Source organism: Peromyscus californicus, unplaced genomic scaffold (assembly GCF_007827085.1).
Source record: "Peromyscus californicus insignis strain IS unplaced genomic scaffold, ASM782708v3 Scaffold_4__1_contigs__length_199733344, whole genome shotgun sequence".
In the NCBI taxonomy this organism is placed as follows: Eukaryota; Metazoa; Chordata; class Mammalia; order Rodentia; family Cricetidae; genus Peromyscus; species Peromyscus californicus.
This window is the reverse complement of record NW_026294562.1, coordinates 58613785-58636403: the sequence shown is the minus strand read 5'-3', so window position 1 is coordinate 58636403 and position 22619 is coordinate 58613785. Positions and strand designations below refer to the sequence as shown.

General features: G+C 48.2%; 1 protein-coding gene across 4 annotated transcripts in view; it reads right to left on the bottom strand.

Annotated features, from left to right (window-relative positions):
- Positions 1-11975: 11975 nt before the first annotated feature.
- Positions 11976-22619, bottom strand: part of Cttn (cortactin) — a 35735-nt gene continuing 25091 nt past the window's right edge. For 3 of the 4 annotated variants that reach the window (XM_052761716.1, XM_052761718.1, XM_052761719.1), the window contains 6 exons: positions 22466-22535; positions 19770-19918; positions 17345-17434; positions 16071-16248; positions 14263-14334; positions 11976-13390 (listed from right to left, as the gene is read on the bottom strand). In XM_052761716.1, coding sequence (XP_052617676.1) covers positions 13254-13390; positions 14263-14334; positions 16071-16248; positions 17345-17434; positions 19770-19918; positions 22466-22535 — 696 coding nt within the window. In that variant the 3' untranslated portion in view covers positions 11976-13253. The remainder of the gene's footprint in view (positions 13391-14262; positions 14335-16070; positions 16249-17344; positions 17435-19769; positions 19919-22465; positions 22536-22619) is intronic. The other variant, XM_052761717.1, reaches the window with a different exon arrangement.

The window sequence follows — 22619 nt, the reverse complement described above, 5'->3', positions numbered from 1 at the left end:
TAGTGGCTGTGGCTCTGCTTCTCTGATCTTTCGGGTTATTAGCCTAATATCTGACTCCTGTTTTTAATTGATAAGACTAATTAGATTCATGCTTCAGATCACCCCACAAGCTGGGGATGCAGCTCAGTTGGTAGAGTACTTGCCTCATAGTCATGAAACTGCATTTGATCTCCAGTGTGATATTAGACTGAACATAGTGAAAGATGCTTGTAGTCCCAGCACTCAGGGCCCCCCAAATGTCCTGTTTCAGAGGCATCTGACCAGGGCATGCACTTCCCCCATGCTGCATGGCCTTCCCAGGGAGACAAAACAAAATGCATGTTCACCCCAAATAGGAAAAGCACAGACATGAAAAGAATCCAAGTCCATCTTGGTGACATGAATGGGTTTTATATTAGTTATGCTTCTGATGCAGTGATAAGCCACCATAACCAAAGCAACATATAGGAGGAGTTTATTTTGGCTTACAGTCCTGGAAGGGTGAACCGATCAAGGTGGGAGGTGATTAGCAAGCAGCAGGCACGGTAGCTGGAGCAGAAAGCTGAATTCATGTCTTCAACACGAGCACAAAGGGAGAGAGTGAACTGGAGGAAGAGTAAGGCTTTATAACCTCAAAGCCAACCACCAGTGATACATTTCCTCCAACAAGGCTGCACCACCCCAATATCCTCCAGATGCCACCAACTAGGAACCAAGTGTCCAAAACCCAAATTTATGGGGGACATTTGTCATTCAAACTGCAAGTCTGTCCGTTTGATCTGGCTTTTCCCTATGATACCCTGGTCCTTCCCTTTTGGAATAAGAATGTCTGCTCTCTTTTTATATGATGAAAATATGTAAACTGCTTTGAATTTTATGGAAGCCCACATTTAAAAGAATTTGGACTTTTAAAGTGTTGGGATTTTTAAAGGTTTTTATAAGTTTTATGTTTATTTTTAAAAGTTGAACTGCATTTTACATTTTAAGATAAATATGAGACCTTGGGGGAAAGGGTTGTGATTTGAAAGTGATGTATTTGTGTGTCAAGTTGGCAAGGGGTGGGTAGATTTAGCTGTCAATTTGACCCTATAAGTGTTATAGCTCTGAAGGGGCAGGTTTCCCAAACGCAAGTGTTAACAACTCTCAAGGGAAAGGTTTCCCCTGTGCAAGTATTGCAGCTCTGAAGGAAAAGGCGTCCTGGCATCAGAGCCAAGGAACCACAAAGTCACACAGTACAACAAACCTCATACAAGAGATTCATTGGGAGAGACACAAGAGGATGGCTGCCTCTGCTCCAGTGAGAAACTGTAGAAAACTAAGCGGGAGGCAGGCTTTATAGTGTTTCTTGGGGGCAGAGTTTTCCAGGGTGGAGATTTCCAGTATGGGGATTGGTGGGATTTCAAGTCCTGATCTCGAGGCAAGCCCAGGGATTGGTGGGACTTTGAACTCAGGGATTGATGGGTTTGGGTGGGTTTTCAAACCCAGAAATGAGCTTGGACCTTTTAGTCTACAGACCCAACCTAGAATCATCTGTGAATAGTATTAGTGAGGGATTGTCTACATTGGGTTGAACTGTGGACATGTCTATGGGGAGTGTATTGAGTTAACTGATGTGGGAAGGCCCAGCCTGCTGTGGGCAGCACCATTCCCTAGGCAGGGCTCCTATGTAAGAGTGGAGAAATCCAGCTGAGCATAAGCAAGAAAGCAAAAGAGAGGGGGAAAGAAGGGAGGAATGGCGGGAAGATGGATAAAAGGGGTAAGTTTGGGGTACCTAGTGCCTCAGGAGAAATAGACAAATGTTGTTAAACACACTGGGGCATCTTATCCTTAGGGTCCATCCAGGAGCTTTAGAAGATCTTGCTTTTGGTCTCACTGCCATTCAGGCTGGTCTTGAACTTATGAATTCAAGTGATCCTCAGACCTTGAGGTTACATATGCTCACAGACTGTGAAGGTGTGTCCCAGAAGATTCCACACTCCAGGGGTTGAGACGATGATTGCAAACACCTGATTAGAGACAGGAGGCCATTTGTGCCTGTTTTTTCCAGTAAGCAAGTTGGAGCTGTGGCAGGTAGCAAACCTGCCACAGGGCTGAGAAGCACAGTGGATGGCCTGTCCCCAGAGCCCCAGGAAAGCTTCCACCCCCACCCCAGCCCACTCCCAGAGCCTCTGCCCTCCCTTCAAAGCACCTTCTTCTCTGTGGTGGCCACACTGGAAACCAGAGTTGGCGGCAGCAGAACCAAGAGCTCCCTGAGCCAGCCCTAACAGGGCAGAGCTGTCCCCGGGCTACCTCATTTTCTGGCCTTAGCATGGAAGACACCAGGCCAACCTGGACACAGCTGTCTCCAGTGTGTGCACATCAGAGCCTACCAGTGACCAGCAGGACTCCTCAGAGGCCGCTGCTCCTTCCCTCATGGTCCAGTCATTCCCAGGCTGGCCATCGGCAGAACTGAGTTTCCATCTTGGCCCAGCAGCTCAGAGCATACTGCTGTCCGGGAATCCCCCAACACTCTGCTTCTTCCTCAGGCCAGAGGGGGCTGGAGGATGACCTGACTTGAGGTGGGTGGTGAACTCCTCTTGTTTGAATGGTGGATCACACTGTCTGTGAATGCTGAGCAAGTGCTCCACCACTGAGCCACATCCCTAAGCCCATCCAAGAGGAAAGCCAGTGTGATGGGAAACGTGTTCACTGGTTCAAGACCAGAAGCACCTGTGATGAGATTCCTGCTGAGCCTCTATCCTGGCCCCACTCACAGGCAGAGGGGACCAGCAGTGGCCACACCTTCCCTGTCCCTGTCCCTGTCATCTCATCTCTGCCCACCCTCCAATCCTGTGAAAGCCACCTCGATTCCTCAAAGTGGCTGTAATCTCAAGGACAAAAAGCTGCTATAACCAAGGGGCAGGGGCCCTGCAGTAGAAGGAGAGTAGCCCTCAGATTTAGATCCTGCAAGCAAAATTCTACTCACCAACCTGGAGGCAGGGCAGGGCTGGTTGCCATACCCAGGGGCCACAATGGCACAGCAGAAGCAGACACTATGGGAGGGAAACAGGTTCCCCCAGGCAGGCCAAGTGACCTACAGAAACCGCCCCCCTCAGTTCCCAGCCCGTGAGGGTCTGGGTGGAACAGGACAAAGGGTAAGCCAGGGCAGCAGAGGCCACCTTTTTGGTTCTCTAACTAGAAAGAGAGTGGCTGCATTCCTGTACTGGAACCAGCCCTGCAGGGACAGACTGGGCGTGAAAGTCTTGCCAAGGAACAAAGTCAAGTGCATGTCTGGGCAGCCCCACGGATGAGGTCCCAGCTATAATGCCAAGGAGTCAGAGACCCAGGTGCTGGGGATAATCACCACCAGCAGTGACTCCTGACCCTCTACAGGACAGCAGTGCATATACTAATACATGTCAACACTTGAGAAGGAAAGTGGCCACAGCTAAGAGTTGTCCCCATCATGAGCACCATCCAGTTCTGGGAAATGAATGCTAAGATAGAGGCACTATGACCCACCGTTCTCCCACTGCCTCAGGGGTGGGGTGGCAAGAACAGCTTCCACTGACATCCCAGAGCTCTCTCATTCTGCACCCCTGCCTGGGAGCTGCCTGCGGAGCAGCCCATCTGCCACTCAAAACCATGGAGCAGGCCATCAACAGCAGCACCCTGCTCTGCCGATGAGCAAGTACCAGTGGTACCCTCATCTGCTTGCTGCTTCTCTGCTAACCCTGGCTGCCCCAGACAAGCCCAGGAGCCAGTGTGTTGTGTGATATTTTGTGTTCTGACAAATAAAGCTTGCCTGGAGATCAGAGAAGCAGAGCAGTCAGCCACTAGAGACTTCTCACCTCTACAAAATCTCAGACCCAATGGGCCCTAAAGGCATGCACCACCACCACCCAGCTGTTTCTCTTTTAAACTGGTTCAATCTCATGTAGCCCAGGGTAGCCTTGAACTCCTAATCTTCCTGCTTCCTCGTCCCGAGTGTTGGGATTAAAGGTGTGTGCCACCACTGCTTGCCCTCTATGGTTAACTGGTGCTAGCTCTGCCCTCTGATCTCCAGGAAAGCTTTATTTGTCAGAACACAAACAAAATATCACACACCACCAGGACCTCCTTCAGTTACCAGCAATCTGTCCAGGGCCATTGTTGCCTTCCACACTGCTGAATTGTATCCTGAAGGGAAACACTTTTGGCTATTCAAGGATTTGTCCATCTGAGGATTCATTAGCTGGGGCTAATTCAGAAGTGTGTGTGTGTGTGTGTGTGTGTGTGTGTGTGTGTGTGTGTGTGTATCTGTGCTGTGTAAGTCTGTGTCTGTGTGACTCTGTGCCTGTGTGTGCTGTGTGTGCCTGTGTGTGTCTGTGCTGTGTGTATAAATCTGTGTGCCCCATCCTTAGAGAGGCCAGGGATCAACCTCAGATATAATTTCTCAGAACTGTCCACCTTATTTTATGGGACAAGATCTCTCAGTGAGACATGGAACACACCAAACAGACAAGGATGGCATGAAGCATTTAACTAATTATTCTTTATCAATAAAAAATTGGGAGTCAGGTATTGGGATAAGAGCCTGAATAATCAGAGAAGCTGCAGAGAAGCCACCAGTTACCTCCTACCTCTTCTGTTCCTTCATCCAAAAGGACTGAGATCCTCTCTCAGCCCCAACTTACTACTTCCTGTCTCTTATCTGTCCACAGTCCTCCTAACCTCTTTTTGGTCAGCTAGCGGCTAGCTCTGCCCTCTGACTCAATGCATGCTTTATTATCAGAATAAAATCAAAATATCACACATTTCCCCCTTGTTGTCTAAATAAAAAGGGAAGGTTTTAACTAACATAGTAAAACAATATACAATGAATACCATAACTATATACAAATATATACAGGTAAGAATTACATTAACCATGTCCAGTCCATTTGCATTTGGCAAATTCAGAGAAAATACTCCATTATCCAGCCTATCTTGGTGAGTCCAAAGTTTTGTACCTAATTCACTTTCTATCCTAATTTGCATTACCAACCCAAAACTATCTTTTTAGGTCTTTCAACATTATACATTTTACAGCTCTTTTGTGACTTTCTTTTCTGAATTTGGTAACAAGGAAAACTATAACTATGTAGTCTTCAACTCCATCAGAAATCTGAGGACATAATATTACCCGAGTAAACAGGAAGTACAGAGTAAACAACTTCAAAAACTAAGAAATGACAGAAACAGCTGGCTGCCTAGACAGTCATCCAGGGTTCCTCTGCAATGCTAGGGCATCCATCTTTAGCCTACAGGCTTAGAGTATCTGACAGATTTTCTGAGAAGCAGGAATTTTTAAAGGACTGTCCCACCTTGTCTTGGCCAAGTTCTGCAGTCACTTACTTTTGTGTCCTGCTTGTCCAATTTGGACAGCATACTGTCAGCAGTCGAGGCAAGGGCAGTTTCCTATCCAGTGGCTAACTTTTGCCATGAAGAAAGAAAACTCCATATAGAGTTTCTTCGATGCCCATCATCTTTTCTGAAGTAGATTGGTGCTGCCAGGAGCAGACAAGTCTCATTGTCATAAAAAGCCTTATATTATTAAAACATCTTAAATGTCATATTCTGTAGATCTCTGAAGTGTTTGACGACCACCATTCTATCTAAAATATATGTGTTTGACCTTGAAAACATACCTAACATGACTATGATTGTAACAGGTGGCTAACTACTAACCTACATCTTTTATTATCCTAAATAGTTTGTAATAATAAGGACTAGTAATTTACATTATCTTGTAAAATGAGCTGCATAGGTACAATCACCTTAAACAAGAGTAGAAATATAAACGTTTTGTTCTAACAAAAATAACCTTAAATTTGTATCAATATACAAAAATCCATACCATTGTAAAATATTTAAGACTAGTAGTTTCTTTTTTGGTTTAAAAGTAGATTCGATAATCTACCCTTTTATCCTATTTCTACATCCCCCCTTTTTCTTCTTAGGAGATCCCTGAATCTAATCTCCTTCATTCAGGTTTCTCCCTGACCATTCCCAATAACAACTTGTAACCAACCCCCCTAAACGATGACAAATATCCATAACCCACTGAATGACCAAAAACTGCCCACCCCACCTATTGGGAATGAGAGTATCATGTTCTTTAAATTACTTCCTGCTGTCTAGAAGAGACAGCATCTTTAGGAGATCCTGAAAAAAAATTGGGATAATGGTCAAGTCCTGGGAGAACTAGCTGTATCATTTGTTGTCCAGTGTCTGTGTGATGGGAAAGTGCAGGGCTTGTCTCAAGTCCTGGCTGGAGTAGTCTATGAGGCTGGACCATCTCAGCTAACCACCTTGAAATTGTCCTGAGAAGTTTGTAGTTCAAAGCCGATCTTTGGGTGGCATTTGTCAGCTTAGTGGCATTACCACAATCCAGGTGGAATCATCATTGTGGGACACCACCCTCCATTTGGAGACTTCAAAGGTTGCTGTTAGTCATGGTCATGGTTCACTACAGAAAACTTGAATATTTTAAATGTCATATGCAGCAGATCTCAGAGAGGTTAAAGGACCATTATTTGTTATGTAAATCCAGAGTACAAAAACTTAATTTCTAGTTACCTGATAGAGACTCAAACCCAAATTCATGTACAGGAAGATAGACTAAGCCTTTTTCTAGAATTAGTTAATACTCTATATAGCCATTAATGTCATGACAGAAAGTTTAAAATATATATACATTAATTTTATAAATTTTGAGATAATATTTATATCCTAAGAAAAGTTTTGCCAGGTGGTAGTGGCACACACCTTTAATCCCGGCACTCGGGAGGCAGAGCCAGGCAAATCTCTGTGAGTTCGAGGCCAGCCTGGGCTATCAAGTGAGTTCCAGGAAAGGCACAAAGCTACACAGAGAAACTCTGTTTCAAAAAACCAAAAAAAAAAAAAAAAAGTTTTGAAGAGTCAAAATAAAACCAAAGAATTATGATTTTAATGGTAATAGAATAGTCCCTTAATTTTGATTTTTCTTCTGTCCCATATCAGGTGGCTTTTCTGACATGAGACAGAAATTTTGGATTTTCCTTTAACAAGCATGCTTAAGTTTAGAGAAGGAGAGAGCCACACTCCAATTCTAAAGCTAGCTAAATTTTTCATTTAACTGGGATTACAAAAAGATCATTTACCTTATATGTTTATAGAGAACAGTAGAAACAAACATTTGGGAAGATTTATGAAATTTTATCCTGTTGGAAATGTGATATATCAATAGGTCAATTTACTCTTTCTTGGGTCATTTTCTCTGGATGATTTGTCTTTTTTCTTCAGATGTCTCAGTGTTCTTCAGATTCCTTAGTTAGATGCCTTCATTCTCCCCGAAAGACAAAAACAAAATCTGCCCCAACCCTAACTTTGGGGAGTTTCCTTTTTGGCAGGTTATATCTGATCAAATGAAAAGCATTTGCAAGCCGGGCAGTGGTGGTGCACGCCTTTAATCCCAGCACTCAGGAGGCAGAGGCAGGCAGATCTTTGTGAGTTCAAAGCCAGCCTGGTCTACAGAGCGAGATCCAGGAAAGGCGCAAAGCTACACAGGGAAACCCTGTCTCAAAAAACCAAAAAAAAAAAAAAAAAAAAAAGGAAAGAAAAGCATTTGCTAGTCATATATTAGTTTAGACTGAATGGTCATGCTGTTTCATGAATTATCACCTCTTCTAATCAAGAGGTCTCTCCTGTTTGAATCTAATCTTTATCAGTTTTGGTATCCATAGATTTTCTTCTCCTGTGGAAACAAAAGCAAAACCTTTTCCCCAACATAGCACATATCCTAATTTCCATTCTGAGGTCAACACATCTTTAAAGTACACAGGCTGATTTAATTCAGCAGGTTTTTTTTGGTTTTGTTTTTGTTTTTTATCCAATGTTGTTCCTTTCTCTCTAGCATTTAAAAATTTAAAATCAAGCCAGGTGGTGGTGGTGGTACACACCTTTAATCCCAGCACTCAGGAGGAAGAGCCAGGCGGATCTCTGTGAGTTCGAGGCCAGCCTGGGCTACCAAGTGAGTTCCAGGAAAGGCACAGAGCTACATAGAGAAACCCTGTCTTGAAAAACAAACAAAAAATTTAAAATCAATAAAGCATCATGCAATATATCTCTGGGGGTCTTTATTAGTCCTTTCTGTTTATTAAACATATCTTTTAAAGTGTAATTAGATCTTTCTATAACTGCTTGCCTTATAGGATTGTATGGTATATGTATAATATGCAAAAACTGTTTTATTTTTCCTTGTTCATCTGTATTCATTAGTCCAGTGTCAGTCTTTGACACACCTTCTGTATGTGGGGCTTTCTTTTTTAATTATCTCTAGAAAAAAACATTATTTCTAGGAATGCCTTGTCTACAACTCCTTTTCAGATGACCTGGTTTACTACAATTAAAACATCTAACCTTTTGGTTTTTCTTAAAAATTTTAGAAGTCACTTCTCCTATCCAAGTATCATCATAAACATGAGATCCAGTATCAGCTGTATTTCTAATCCATTCATCTATGGGTGCTGATCTTGCTTTTAAAGGCCTAATCACCCTTTTACATTCTGAATTAGCTTTTTTTTTTTTTTTTTTTTTTTTTGGTTTTTTGAGACAGGGTTTCTCTGTGTAGCTTTGCGCCTTTCCTGGATCTCGCTCTGTAGACCAGGCTGGCCTCGAACTCACAGAGATCCGCCTGCCTCTGCCTCCCGAGTGCTGGGCTTAAAGGTGTGCGCCACCACCGCCCGGCTGAATTAGCACTTTCAAAAGCCAAAGATTCAATTAATATTCATCTAACTTCTGGATCTGATATCATTGTATTTACAGCTGAAGTCAATCTTTGTAAAAAAATTCAGTGAAGGCTTCTTTTGGGCCTTGTATTTTAGTAAATGGCTCAATCCTCTTTTCTGATTCTTCAACCTTGTCCCAAGCATTCAAGCTGCTGTACGGCATAGGGCCAAGGTGTGATCATCAAATGTAATCTGTCTTTTCGCATCAGCATAACAGCCCTCACTGAGGATTTGGTCTTGGGAAATCACATAACCTCTAGCACTATTTTGTTCTTCTATGGTCCCAGCTTCCTCTTTCCACCATACATGCCATTGTAACTGAGGGTCAGCTTCCAATGTTACTGATGCCAAATCTTTCCAGTCTTGGGGGATAATTCTGTTCTGAGTTGCCCATGAGTTTAATATCCACTTCACATAGGGTGAATGCATACCATATGAAACAACATCTTCCCTAAATCACCTCAAATCTAATTCTTTCTAAAGGATTACATTCAACTTCTCCATAAGGTTGGTTTTCTAATAACCTTGGGCCACCCTTCTTCAGTTTCATCATGGAACGGTGTAGTAGTTTCTGCTCTAAATACCTGTGTGTGTAAATATTTTTCTTAGTTTTATTAGTATGTCTTTCTGTCTGTGTTTGAACTTTTTTCTTAGTTCCATTAATCTAAGGATTTTATCTTATCAGTCAATTTTTCATATTTGGCACTGACATCAACTAACTTTTTTAGGGATAAAAACAATTGTTTCCCATTTTTAATGTGGGGAAAAAAACCTCTTTCTTTTTTTAAAAAAACTAATTCCCACCCCCTTTTAGAATTCTGTTGTTTCACCAAATCTGCTGATGACGACGGTGAAGTGCGAGGCTGGCTGTCACTGTCATCAGCAAGCAGTTGGGCAGAGAACACAGTGCACAGCCTGGCTGAGTGCAGCTGCAGCTGCTCACGTGTAGCTGTGAGCTGGGAGTGTGTGGCGGTCGCAATAACAATAGAAGCCCAAGCAGGTGTCAAGGTGGCTACCCTAGTATGGCAGCAGCCCAAGGAGGGGATCCAGGGAAGCCCACAACCCACAGGGAGGAGCCAACCAACTTGAAAATTGGACAGGACATGCGAAAGAAGCATGTGTGGCAGGAAGTGATGCATGGAGCCCGAAGGCAGAGCCAGCCACTGGTGGGTGGCCAAGTCCAGTGGTGTTTGGAACCCAGGTGCCTCTGGAGTTTGGGGACTAAGGAGTTTGGGTGGCAGCTGGAGACTGTGGTAGAGAGGCTGCAACAGAAAAATACTAGACATGCTCAGAGGGCTTGGGGAAAGAAAGGAAAAGCCAGCCAGCCAGTGGTGCAGCAGCTGCTGGCGGCTGCAAAGCCAGAGGCAAGTGAATTTGTGCCCCGAGTTGGAAGCCAGGTGAAGTGTTTAACTAATTATTTTTTGTCAATAAAAAACTGGGAGTCAGATATTGGGATAAGAACCTGAGTGATCAGAGAAGCTGCGAAAAAGCCACTGGTCACCTCCTACCTCTTCCGTTCCTTCCTCCAAAAGGGCTGAGATCCCCTCTCAGCCCCCCCTTACTACTTCCTGTCTCCTAGATGTCCACAGTCCTCCAAACCTTTATGGTTAATTTTGGTCAGCTAGCGGCTAGCTCTGCCCTCTGACTCAAAGCAAGCTTTATTGTCAGAATGAAGTCAAAATATCACACAATACTGGCTAGCCAATGAACCTCAGGGATCCTCCGATCTCCACCTCCCCAGAGCTGGGATTACAAGGCAAGCCCACTGTATCTGGATTTTTAAAGATTTTTTTAAATTATGTGTATGAAGCTGGGCACTGGTGGCACATGTCTTTAATGCCAGCACTAGAGAGGCAGAGGCAGGCAGATCTCTGAGGTCAAGGCCAGCCTGGTCTCAGAGCGAGTTCCATGACAGTCAGGGTGACACAGAAAAACCTTGTTTGGGAAAAAAAAAGTGTATGAATATGTTTATGTGGGGGTATGCTCATGTGTGTGCAGGTGCAGTTCAGAGACCAAATAGATGCATAGGATTCTCTGGACCTGAGGTTACAGGTAGCTATGTGTGGCTCAACATGGGTAATGGGGACTTAACTCATGTCCTCCGCCAGAGCAATACAAGTTCTTAACCACTGAGATGTCTTTCCAGCTCCCCCAACCTTCCCCCTCACCACCTGCACACACTTCTTTCTTTTTTTAAGGCATACTCTCTCACCATGTGCCCTGAACTCAGAGATCAATCTGCCTGGGATTAAAGGTGTTCACCACTATACCCTTCTGCACCTGGCTTTTTAAATTGAGTGCTGGAGTGCTTGTGCAGCAGAATGGTGTTTTCAGTGTGGCAGGACCTAGACTCACTTGAAATACAGGCTTCTGGGCATGCCTGTGGGGGCTTGAGTATGTTAACTGACATGGGAAGACAGCTGATCTGGGCAGGACTGTCTGTGGATGTGATGTGACCAGCTGTTTCCTGCTCCTGCCTCCATGTGCTGTGGGATAATCCTTTTGTACACTGTAAAGATGTGTCTCTAAGGCGCATTCTGAATGGTTTAATAAAAAGCTGAATGGCCAATAGCTAGGCAGGACCGAACAGGCAGGACTGCTGGGTAGAGAGAGGCACTGGGAAGAGGACTCTAGGTACACAGGTTTCAGCAGCAGACTCGGAGGAAGTCGGACATGCCGTACTGAAGAAAGGTCTAAAGAGCCATGTGGCAGAACATAGATTAAAAAATACGGGTTAATTAAGTTATAAGAGCTAGTTGGGAACAAGACTAAGCTAATAGCCAAACCTTCATAATTAATGTAAGTCTCTGTCATTATTTGCAGGCTGGCAAAGGTCCCACAAAAAGTCCAACTACAGCCATGCCTTCTCTGCCATGATGGACTATACCCTCAAACTGTGGGCAAAATAAACCCTTGCTCCCTGCAGCTGCTTTTGTCATGGTGTTTTGTCACAGCCCCAAGACCTAAGACACAGAGCGAGCACTTAACCAACAGGACCCTCTCCCTGCTCAGATCCTTGGTGGGGAAACTGTGGCCTACGAGCACACCTCAGCTGAAAGCACCTGCAAGGAGCCCGGCCCTTTCAAGGCTCCAGGGCTGCCCAGATGCCCTGACAAAGGACAGTGTGGCCTTGACCAAGGCCATCTGAGCCAGGCCCCTGGGAACCCAGCCCCATGTCACCTTCAACAGCAGAACATGGAAGCCAAGCACTGCAGACCACACAGCAACTGGATCAAAAAAAGTTTATTCTGAATATTTAATTTAAAAAAATCCATGTCTATGAGGTGTGCTACAGAATTCCCGATGATAATTCATATAGAAAACCTGACCTAACAACGGAAAGGCAAGGATTCTGCAGGAAAGCACATGGGAGAAGGTGGGCATTGATCCTCATGTGTCCCAATAGTGGGGACTCGTCTACAAGGATGTGCTGTCCGTCTGACTATGCCAGCTCAGTGTGGCCCAGCCTCCTAGTGTCTCAAAGACTGGAAACCACCTTAGGGACAGCTGTTCAAGGAGGCTGTGGCAGGCCTCAGCTCCCTCACAGTCCTGCTTTCAGCCACATCAAACAATCAATCAATCAATGGACTATAATTGAACATGATATTTGGCAAAAAGAACACAGCTCCCTTGCAGGGAGCATGCCTCTGGAAGCTTGCAGGAATAAGGTATCAATCTGCCTGACCAGCCAGGTGGCTACCCACACACAACACATTCCAGGCTGCTCAGGGGTTGGGAGTGGGTCCAAGACCCACCCCACTCTCCCATGTTGCAGGCCAAGCCCAGGACAGCTGCCAGCACGTCACTAAGACATGCTTTGTGCTATGGGCCTTGAATGCAGACAGGAGAAGGGAACACTTGAAGGCAAGGCAGGAAAGAGCTTCAACTGGACTGGGGTACCAGGGGAGGTAAAGAGATGAGATGAGATGAGGAGGCAGAGTACAGAAAGCTTTGGATCCTGGCTCAGGTTGTCAGTCCTGACAGAGGGAACTTCCCACGTAGTGTCAATGCTCCAGGACTCCCAGCATTCCCCTCTACCGCCACCTCACTTTCCCTTCGTCCCCTTTCCTTTCTTCCAAACACTGAGCCCCAGACAGCCTCCTCACTGGGCAGCCACTCCAGGAGCAGTCTCCATCCTGGGGGACCCCGACTGCTATGGGGGTTGGGGGCACAAGGCCACATATACCACCAACCTCAGGAGAAGCAGAGACCCTGAAGTGGCTACATACCACAGTCAACTTGGCAGAAAAGAAAACACCTGGGATGGCTCAAAGTAACCACCCCAAGTTCTCTATGAACATGATTATCAGATAATCAGATATTAGCAAATTCTGTGGCAAGACATGCCCTGAAGCATCAGCAGAAGTATTAAATATAAAGGCAATATGTATATTCCCCTCCCCACCTTCGGAAGAAAAAAGGAAACAGAAACCAACTCAAACACACGCAGATGAGCTGTAGTGTGAACCCTGGCTGGTGCTGGTAGGCACTGGGTGGCCGGCCGCCCTACTGCCGCAGCTCCACGTAGTTGGCCGGGAAGAGCCCGTATCTGCCCTTGCACACCCCACGCCACCAGCCATCGTCAATCATTTCTATGTTGGTGATGATGTCATCAGGGTCAAAGGAGATCTCGTCATCGCCAGCTAGGGAGGGAGAGCAGAGAGAGACTCAGATGGGAAGGTCACCTGACCAGGAGGAGGGACACTGCGGCTGACACCCAGACACCCACCCAGCAGGGGAAAGCAGGGGTGTGGAGAGGACCTTTCACAGTCACACACATGACAAGGACAGCAAGGGAGAGGGGTGGTGGAGGACTGCTAAGGTGATACACCAAAGTCTAGACTACAGAGATGTGAGGTGATGGCCCAAAAGTTACAGAACCCATGTGTGTACAAGAAATACATGCCAGGTCTCTGTCAGAAAGAAACGGGACTAGAGAATCCCCCCACCTCAGCCTGGGGGCCTAAGGATCTGAGGGAGTCCCAGCCTTGCATCCCATAAAACAATGTTCAACGAGGGCCCCTCCCTGGGGTGTGTGGTCAGCACACCCATTCCACCTGGGCTAACAGAACTAGGTCATGTGGGACGGGTCTTCATCTTCATCCGGGGAGTGGGGTATGTTCATGTGGAACCCTGTCCCCAGCCTGCACAGTGAGTCTGTCATTACTAAGGAGGCTCTGCAGCTTCAGATCCCCAAGGGCCAGAGGAAGACCAGAGACAAAGGGGTGGGGCACAGACATGGACATCCTTGGCATCCTTCAGGTAACTTCTCTAAAGTCACTTCAAGATAAACTGTAGAAATTGTACCCAAGCACAGTAATGTGCACCTAAGGGAAGACTGAGGCAGGACTGTTTATGCCTGGGAGTTCAAGGGCAGACTGGGTAACACAAACCCTGGCTCAAAAGCAAACATAAAACAGCTCTGTATTCCTGCCATGAACTGGTCACAGGAGAGTGGCTGGAAACTTCACCTCGGGCAGGAACATATGTGCCCACAGCCCAGTTAGTGCCTCACCAGCTTGGTAGTCATACAGGGCGATGGCTGTGATGCCCAGGTCACTCTCATATCCATCGTAGGTGTCATCCTCTGTAAGCAAAGCAGAACTGCTGAGCAACATGCCAGCCCTTCAGACACACTTCCCAAGGACAGATGGGAGAGCTTGCTAAAAAAGAAACCTCATGACAATAGCTGGGATGGAGCAGTAAGATACCTCCTAGAAACAAAAGGACTTGTCCTGGCTAGTTTATGTCCACTTGACACAAGCTAGAGTCATCTGAAAAGAGCGACCCACAATTGAGAAAATGCCTCCGTAAGATACAGCTGTAAGGCATTTTCTTAATTAGTGATTGATGGGGGAAGGCCCAGCCCACTGTGGGTAGTGCTGTCCCTGGGCTAATGGTCCTGAGTTCTATAAGAAAGCAGGCTGAGCAAGCCATGAGGAAAAAGCCAGGAAGCAATACTCCTCCATGGCCTCTGCATCAGCTCCTGCCTCCAGGTTGCAGCCCTGTTTCAGTTTGGGTCTTTTTCAGTATTCAGAGCTTTATTAGGAGGAAAGGGGGGAAGCGGAGAGAGAAGAGCCAGGCCTGGAGAGGAAAGCACGTGTGGAGAGAGGGAAAGATGGTGGGGGAAGAGACAGAGCAGAACAGAGAGAGCCAGTTTCAGTTCTTCCTGGCTTCCTTTAGTGATGAACAGTGACATGGAAGTGTAAGCTGAATAAACTGTTTCCTCCCCAACTTGCTTTGGTCGTGGTGTTTCATCACAGCAGTAGAAACCCTGACTAAGACAGGACACTTGGCTACAGCAAAGCTCAGACACTGAGCTCTGCCACATATAGGGAAGCATGGCCACATGGACAAGTACCAAGTACCAAGACCCTTTTCCAAACCTAGCATGATAGCACCTACAATCCCAGCACTTGTGAGGCAGAGGCAGGAGGATTACTCCACATTCAAGGCCAGTTTGAGCTACACAGTGAATTCTAGGCCAGCCTGGGCTACTTACTGAATGAGATTGTGGTGGTTTGAGTAAGAACGTCCCCCATAGGACGGCTTAGTCACCAGGGAGTGGCACTATTTGAAAGGATTAGAAGGACTAGGAGGTGTGAACTTATTGGAGGAAGTATGTCACTGGGGGTGGACTTTGAGGTCTCAAAAGTCCAAGTCAGGCCCCAATGTTACATCCCCACCCCCTGCCTACAGATCAGGATGTAGCTCTCAACTACTTCTCCAGCACCATGCCTGCTGCCATGCTTCCTACCATGATGATGGAGTCAACCTCTGAAACTGCAAGCCAGGCACCAACTGAATGTCTTCTTTTATAAGAACTGCCTTGGTCATAGTATCACTTCCCAGCAATAGAACACGGACTAAGACAGAGACTGAAAAAAAAGGAAGGGGGCCAGGGTGATGGAAGCTTGGCACCAAAGGCTGCCGGGGGCCTGGCAGGATGAGAGCAGCTAAGGTGCCCTGCACCCATCCCCACACTGCTGCAGATGGGATGAAGAACTTGCACTGACCCTGTCTAGTGCCTCGTTGGAACTTGGTTTTCAAAGTAAACAAGTTAATCTCACTGTCTGCTGAAGCACTGGTTCACCTTCAAAGCATGGGGAGATGGCCGGGCAACAGGCAAAGCTCTCCAAGGCTTTGGAACACTGCCCTACTAGGGACCACTGTGTCTAACCCTCCCCAATCCAGGGGGTGACACAGAACTCACATTCCTAGGCAATCAGATAGCAAGCCAACCCTCTCTGAGGAGCATAATGGATGAAAGGACTTCTCGGGAACCCTCCCTCCCCTGGGCAGAGCTAGAGCGGGGTCCAGTACCTGCTTGGTAGTGGCCAGGGGCCTCTGTGGTCTCATAGACAGGTTCTGAGGTGTAGGCTAGGTTTTGCTGGCTGATGGTCTCAGGGACACCTGCAGTCTCAGTGCTGTACACAGGCTCAGGCTCACTCCCGCCAAGAGGACCTCCGTAGCTTGGTTCTGCCTTGAATGGCACTGCATCCTGCAGAGAGACAAACAGACATTTCTCATGCTGTCACCACGGACAGAAGAGCACCACTCACAAGTGACTTCCATAGTTAGACAAATCAAGACAAGGATAGAAACTTTATACACAGGGAGTGGGGACAGGAAGCTTCCTGTGGAGGGTGACCACACAGGGCAAGCTGCTACAGGCCAAGGAGATCACTCAGGTCCAGGACTGGTCCCATTTTGGCAAGATGATGGTAGCCAAAGGAGACTGCAAGGCTAACAGCCAGTTCTGTTGTGGTGGTTCTACATTGAGCCCTGTCCCAACTTCCCATCATAGCATCTCAGGTACTTCCCTCAGCTTCTGGTCCCAGCTGAGCTGCCAATCACAGGGCCTGTCCCTGCCCCCAAGAACAGCACTATCACCAGACTCATTAAAGAGCCAGTGTCCCAGCACCTGGCCCAGCAGGAGGCATGGCTCTGTGGGGATGCCTCATGGCCACTCTGTTGGTTGGGTCACTAGCTACAAGACCACATCCACCAAGAAGTGTGGCATGGGAAGGCTGCCTGCCATGCAGGGAAAGTAACATGGTGTCAAGGAGAGGGAACCCTGGTGGTGAAGAGGTCATGGTCACCTAAGCGCCAGTCACAGTCCACACTCTCTCAGAACCCACGAACAATGTTACCTGGATAATGAAAGGGCAGTATGTGAGGACTGTTGGGACTCATGGGACGTGGTTGTGGGCAGAGGGGCTTACTTCAGAGAGGGAGCCCTGAGTCAGGGCAGAGTGTGAGAAATACTTTCTGGGCAGAGATGAGGCAAGAACTCCACAGAGTTTTGTGTGAGGAGGCCACAGAGAACAAGATGCTCCAGGGCTAAGGGAGAACACTGTCTCAGGGCCAACAGGCGGTCGGTTCCAGGGGCAGCATAGTTGGTGTGACCAATACACTAAGCATGCAGCATCCACTGACCTCCCAGAAGTCACAGGGAGAGGAAGGCCATGGAGCCATGGGCTGCCCAAAGGTGAAGACGTCCAACCTGGGGGGACAACTTGCTCCAGAGACACAAGGGTGTGGTGGCACAAATCTGCAGGAGTCTAGGGCAGCCAACTGGTCAAGTGATTACCCACCTCATAGATGGGGCTGGAGGGTGGTCTGTCCTCAGCTGGCTGAGGACTGGGGGATGCAGGGGGCGTCTGCTTCTTGGCTCTGGTTTGCTCCTAAGATAGAAGGACAGCAAACGCATGGTTACCCAGTCAGCCAGGAAGTCCCATCTGTCACTTTGTAAGGGGGTGGTGCCCAGGTGGGAAGCTTGGAGCCTGCTGGGAGAGTAGAAAGCACTGATCACAGGGTCAGGTGGCTTTGCAGTGAAAGTCACACAGTCATGTCTTCTCAAGGACTCTGGGACTCCTGTGTCATCACACTTAGATGTGTGCAGTGGACAAGAGCACCGGACAGAGGTGCAATCAAGCAGCTACTCGATCTGGCCCTGAGCTCATTTCCCAACTTGGGGCCCTGAGCCGATGCTACCATAGGTCAAAAGTTTCAGGGACCTTTTAATGAGCGAGTATTTTCTGCATGTGGGGCAGACATGACCCCTGGGAGCTGACAGATGGGCTGCTCTCCATGGACCATGCCCCTACAAGGCAAAATCCTGGTCCCCAGGACTGCAACAGAACACCAAGAAGAAGACAGGAACCATTCCAGGATGCCAGTGGGCCCATGTCACCCCGAAGTCCTGACAAGAGGGAGGTAGAAGAGAGAGAGCTTGGACGGCAGGTGATGAGGAATGTAGAGGGTAGGGGAGAGAGGTGGCCACAAGCCAAAGAGCCAAGGCAGCCTAGAGATGCTGAAAGTAGTACCTGGGATCTGCCCAAAGCCTCCAGGGCCACATCCTTTAGGATGCCTGGACTTCGGGGCTGTGGCATCAAGTATCGGGTGTTCTAACCACTTGGCAAACAAGCTCAGACAGCAGCATGGGAAATTTTCTGAGATCCACATGTCCCCATGGCAGATGTTCAGAACTGTTCAGGGAGATGTTCAGGATGTCCCCCCCAGAGATAGGACTGAACCTCAGCTACCCACTCCATACCCTCTTTACCCTACTGTCTAGGGAGTAGAATGGTCACACCGTGCTCTTGAGAGAAACACCATAAAGACTCTAACACAGTCTCAGCATCCTCAGAGCTACCCGCTCTGCACCACCAGAACAGTCATGGCAATCACCAAAGATGAAACACCCCAGGCAGCGATGGCCCTGTGCACTGAGGCCAGGACCATCTAGGGGTTCAAGCCTGCAGTGACGGTCCTGTGCATGGAGGGCAGGACCATCTGGGGGTTCAAGCCTGCAGTGATGGCCTTGTGCATGGAGGGCAGGGCCATCTGGGGGTTCAAGCCTGCAGTGATGGCCTTGTGCACTGAGGGCAGGACCATCTGGGGGTTCAAGCCTGCAGCGATGGCCTTGTGCACTGAGGGCAGGACCATCTGGGGGTTCAAGCCTGCAGCGATGGCCTTGTGCACTGAGGGCAGGACCATCTGGGGCATTCAAGCCTGTAGCACAATGAGGAGGACAGGCTGTTGAGTTAGCCCAACTGCAAGTGCGGGCTGTGGGGCTCTCCAGCCCTCATATACCCCACTGGGTGCCAAGAAGAGCCCTTACTGTCAATGCATGTTCAAAGTCACACAGAGACTGAAGCACAAGGGGGTCGGGTCTAGTCTCGTCAGCTCAGAACTGATAGGAAAGATGGTACACTGGAGTCTCATCTCATGGGGCAAAGAAATGGGGTGGGCAGGACAGAAAAAGACCACACAGCAGAGGAATTAACATCAAGAGAATCTCAGACCAGAACTCGGCGGTTATCCGGAGCCCCAGAACCGAATCAGCCTGCAGAAAGAAGACAAAGAAGCCAGAGCACTGCAGGACGCCGTGCGTGCACTGTGGATGAACGAAACCCAATGTGTGAGCCCCCACTGGAGACTGCGTCCCTGCTGGAGGAGATGTACATTCATAGCCTCATGGTCACTACTACATGCAGCTGCATGTCCTGAGACACATCACACCAGGGCTCGACGGTCAGGGCCCATGCTCTGAGTGCCATTTGTCAACCGCATGCCACTCCCTTTAACCCATCTTCCTCTGTGAGGTCTCCACCCCAATACCTCCTGGGGGAGTGTCCATCAGCTTAGATGGAGCATCATGTTCACAAAATACCTGTGCATGACTTATTGAGGATTCTACTTCCCAACCATTCCGGAGCGCTGTTGCCAGCATTCACATGGGGCCATGGGGCCATGGAGAGGGACAGGGCTGAAGGTGCCCAGGTAGTGGGTGACCAAGTTACTCTAGTTTGCTGTGTAAACAAGCCTTCCTACCAGCTCCTCCTGAATCTAGCTGGGAGCAAAGAAACTCCTCTCAGTGGCAAGCGAGCATATCATAGAAGCTTCTGGAAGGAGCCCTTCCCCCGTGCCCACTTCCCCTATTCCTCACAGCGTGCCCCACTACAGACTGGAGGAAGGCAGCCAGGCTCCAGAACAGGACACAGCATCTGTACTCACTTCCAGCTTCCTCCGAGCCTCCTCCTGCTCCTGCCTTTCCTTGGCCATCCGCTGAGCCCTCTCTGCTTCTGCCTTCCGCCTGTCCTCCTGTTCTCTCTCCTTTGCCAGGTTTTCAAAATTAGCTCGGATATCACTGGTTTTGCTGGTCACTGGAGGAAAGAGAGGACACATCTGTCTCAGAACACCTCACAAAAGCCACAGGACAAAAGCCACACCAGGGTGACCTGGGGGAAAGACCCATGGAACACAGTCAGCTCACCCCAGGCCAGCCACACACCAAGCCCAAGCGAGACTGATGGGATCAGAAGCCCTTGGTCTGGACCACAGTTGAGCCAGACACTGTCACAGTCGAGCACTACGTGCCCAGGCTGAATGAAGCAACAGCTAAGCTCTCTAACCGTGAAGGCTGGGCTGGCATGCGCCTCAGCAGGAGAAAAAGACCTAGAATTCCCCCAATGAGGGGCTGCGGTGTGGCTCAGTGATAGAGCTGCTGCCTGGGTTCCATCCCTAGCACCACAAAAAAAAAGGGGGGGATGGTGTTAGAACAGCAAAAAAGCCTTGGCTTTTCAGTACATATGTACCCTTGAATAGACTTCCCCCGCTCTGTGTGCAGAAGGATGGAGGATGTCAGTCAGGACCAGCAGACGCCTGTCTCACAACGGGCTTCCTGAACTCGCAAGTGAACAGGTTTGTTCACGGAACACCATTTTCCCAGCCATAACCAGAAGCACGTCTGAGTGTCTGGCAGGCATCCCCTCCAAAGTGAGCCTGTCCGGTAAAGAACACATAGCTGGGCCAAGCGTGGTGGTGTACACCTGTCATCCTAGCACTGAAAAGACTGAGGCGGAAGGACCAGGCGCTCCAGGGCAGCCTGGGCGCCATGAGACTGTCTCAGAACAAAACAAACCAGAATAAACACAGGAAGGAAGAGAAGTATTGCTGTTTGTCCATATGAAGGTGACATTTTCAAGCAAAACCCCTGGGTTGGCCAGGTTGTGACACATACCTGGGATCTCAGCACTTGGAGGCTGTGATAGGAGAGTGACGCTACACAAGGCCATCCTGAGCTCATCAGTGAGTTCAAGACTGGCCTAGGATTCGCTGTGGAGCCCTGACTACAAAGGCAAAGAAGCAAACAAGTCTGGGTTTTGGGACATTTGTAGAGGCTACCAAGGTATGCTGGCTAGTTTTCTATCAACCTGACATACACTAGAGTCACTGGAGAGGAGGGAACGTCCACTGAGAAAATGCCTTCATAAGACCAGGCTGCAGGAATCCTGCTGGGCATTTTCTTAATTAGTGATTGATGTGAGAGGGCTCAGTACCGTTGTGGATGGTGACACCCCTGGGCTGGTGGTCCTGGTTCTATAAGAACACAGACTGAGCAAGTTATGGAGACCAAGCCAGTGAGCAGCACTCCTCCATGGCCTCTGCATCAGCTCCTGCCTCCAGTTTCCTGCTCTACTTGAGTTCCTGTCCTGACTTCCTTCAGTGATGAACAGTGAAGTGGCAACATAAGCTGCTTTTTGGTCATGGGTTCCATCACAGCAATAGAAACCCTAACTAATACAATGAGTGTGACAGCTGTCACTTAAAGGTTGTGATGAGATGGCTGACAGATGAGACCTCCCTCTTAGACTGTACATAAGGGCTCTGCAGTTAGGTAATAGGCCTAATCCGGAGGACTAGTATCTGAAAATAACAAGGTACAGATAGCAGCCCACAGGGTGAGCAAAACTCCGGAAGTACTCAAAGACCGCAGCCCAGGGGAATCCCCAGCCCTGGGGAAACCACAGCCCACTGGGCCTTGGGCTCACACAGCTTCCCTGAGAGCATCTTCTCCTCCTGCCTAGCACGGTCATTCCTGTTCCCGTGTAAGGCCCAGGTAGGCAGGGGAAGCCTGTGGTCCTATGTCAATGCCACCCTGTTCACCCACTCTGACACTGAGGCTAATTTCCATACTGTATGTCTCCATGTAAGCACCTCACAGTTCCGTTGTTTTAAAAACAATTCATTTACTCCTTCTCCCCATTTTTGAGACAGAGTCTCACTCTATAGTCCAGGCTGGCCCAAGCCTTGCTAGGTAACCCAAGCTAGCCTTGAACTCTTGACAATCCACTTGTCTCAGCTCCCAAGTGCTGAGATTACAGGCATGTACCACCATGCCTGGACCCTTCTAATATGACACACAATAGGTATAAATTGATATAAGCACAAGTGATGCCTGCAGAGGTCTTAGCAAAAGATCCTGATGGTTTCCATGAGTGTCAAAATGGCCCAAGAACTGATCTGTGTATCTGCAGTGGCCAAGGGTCATTCTACCTACTGGTGAGTTGGGACTTTCTATCCTATATGCAAAGGGCACTCTCTGGATATGTCTCATCTTCACATACACAGGAAGCACCTGAAAGGACATGTTTCTGAGCCACTGGTAAAAACTTGTGGATGAGAGGCTGAGAATCCTCTGCTTCTCTTCATAAACACCATGAGGTTTTATGAACCTCAGGCTGTAGTTGGGACCACTGAGAGAAGTGGGCTCGAGGAACATATGTAGGCTGTTCCCAGAACCTGGTCACCAGTAGCTCTCACTAACATCCCACACGGTGAGGCTTCTCCCTCAGTCATCCTAGAAGACCAAGGGGCACCAGCACTGTACCCCATGGACCACACAGTGCTTTCAGACTGCCAGGACTCACCAGCCTCAATGGGGACAGTCTTCTGGTATGCAGAGGGCACCTGGGCCACGTCTTCAAAGGTGGATGCATTCTGCAGAGACAGAGAAGTCAGGGGGTAGTGTCCTCGTTCCTTCCCAGCTAGGACAGCTGTTACCTAGGGACTGTGAGGAGCCGC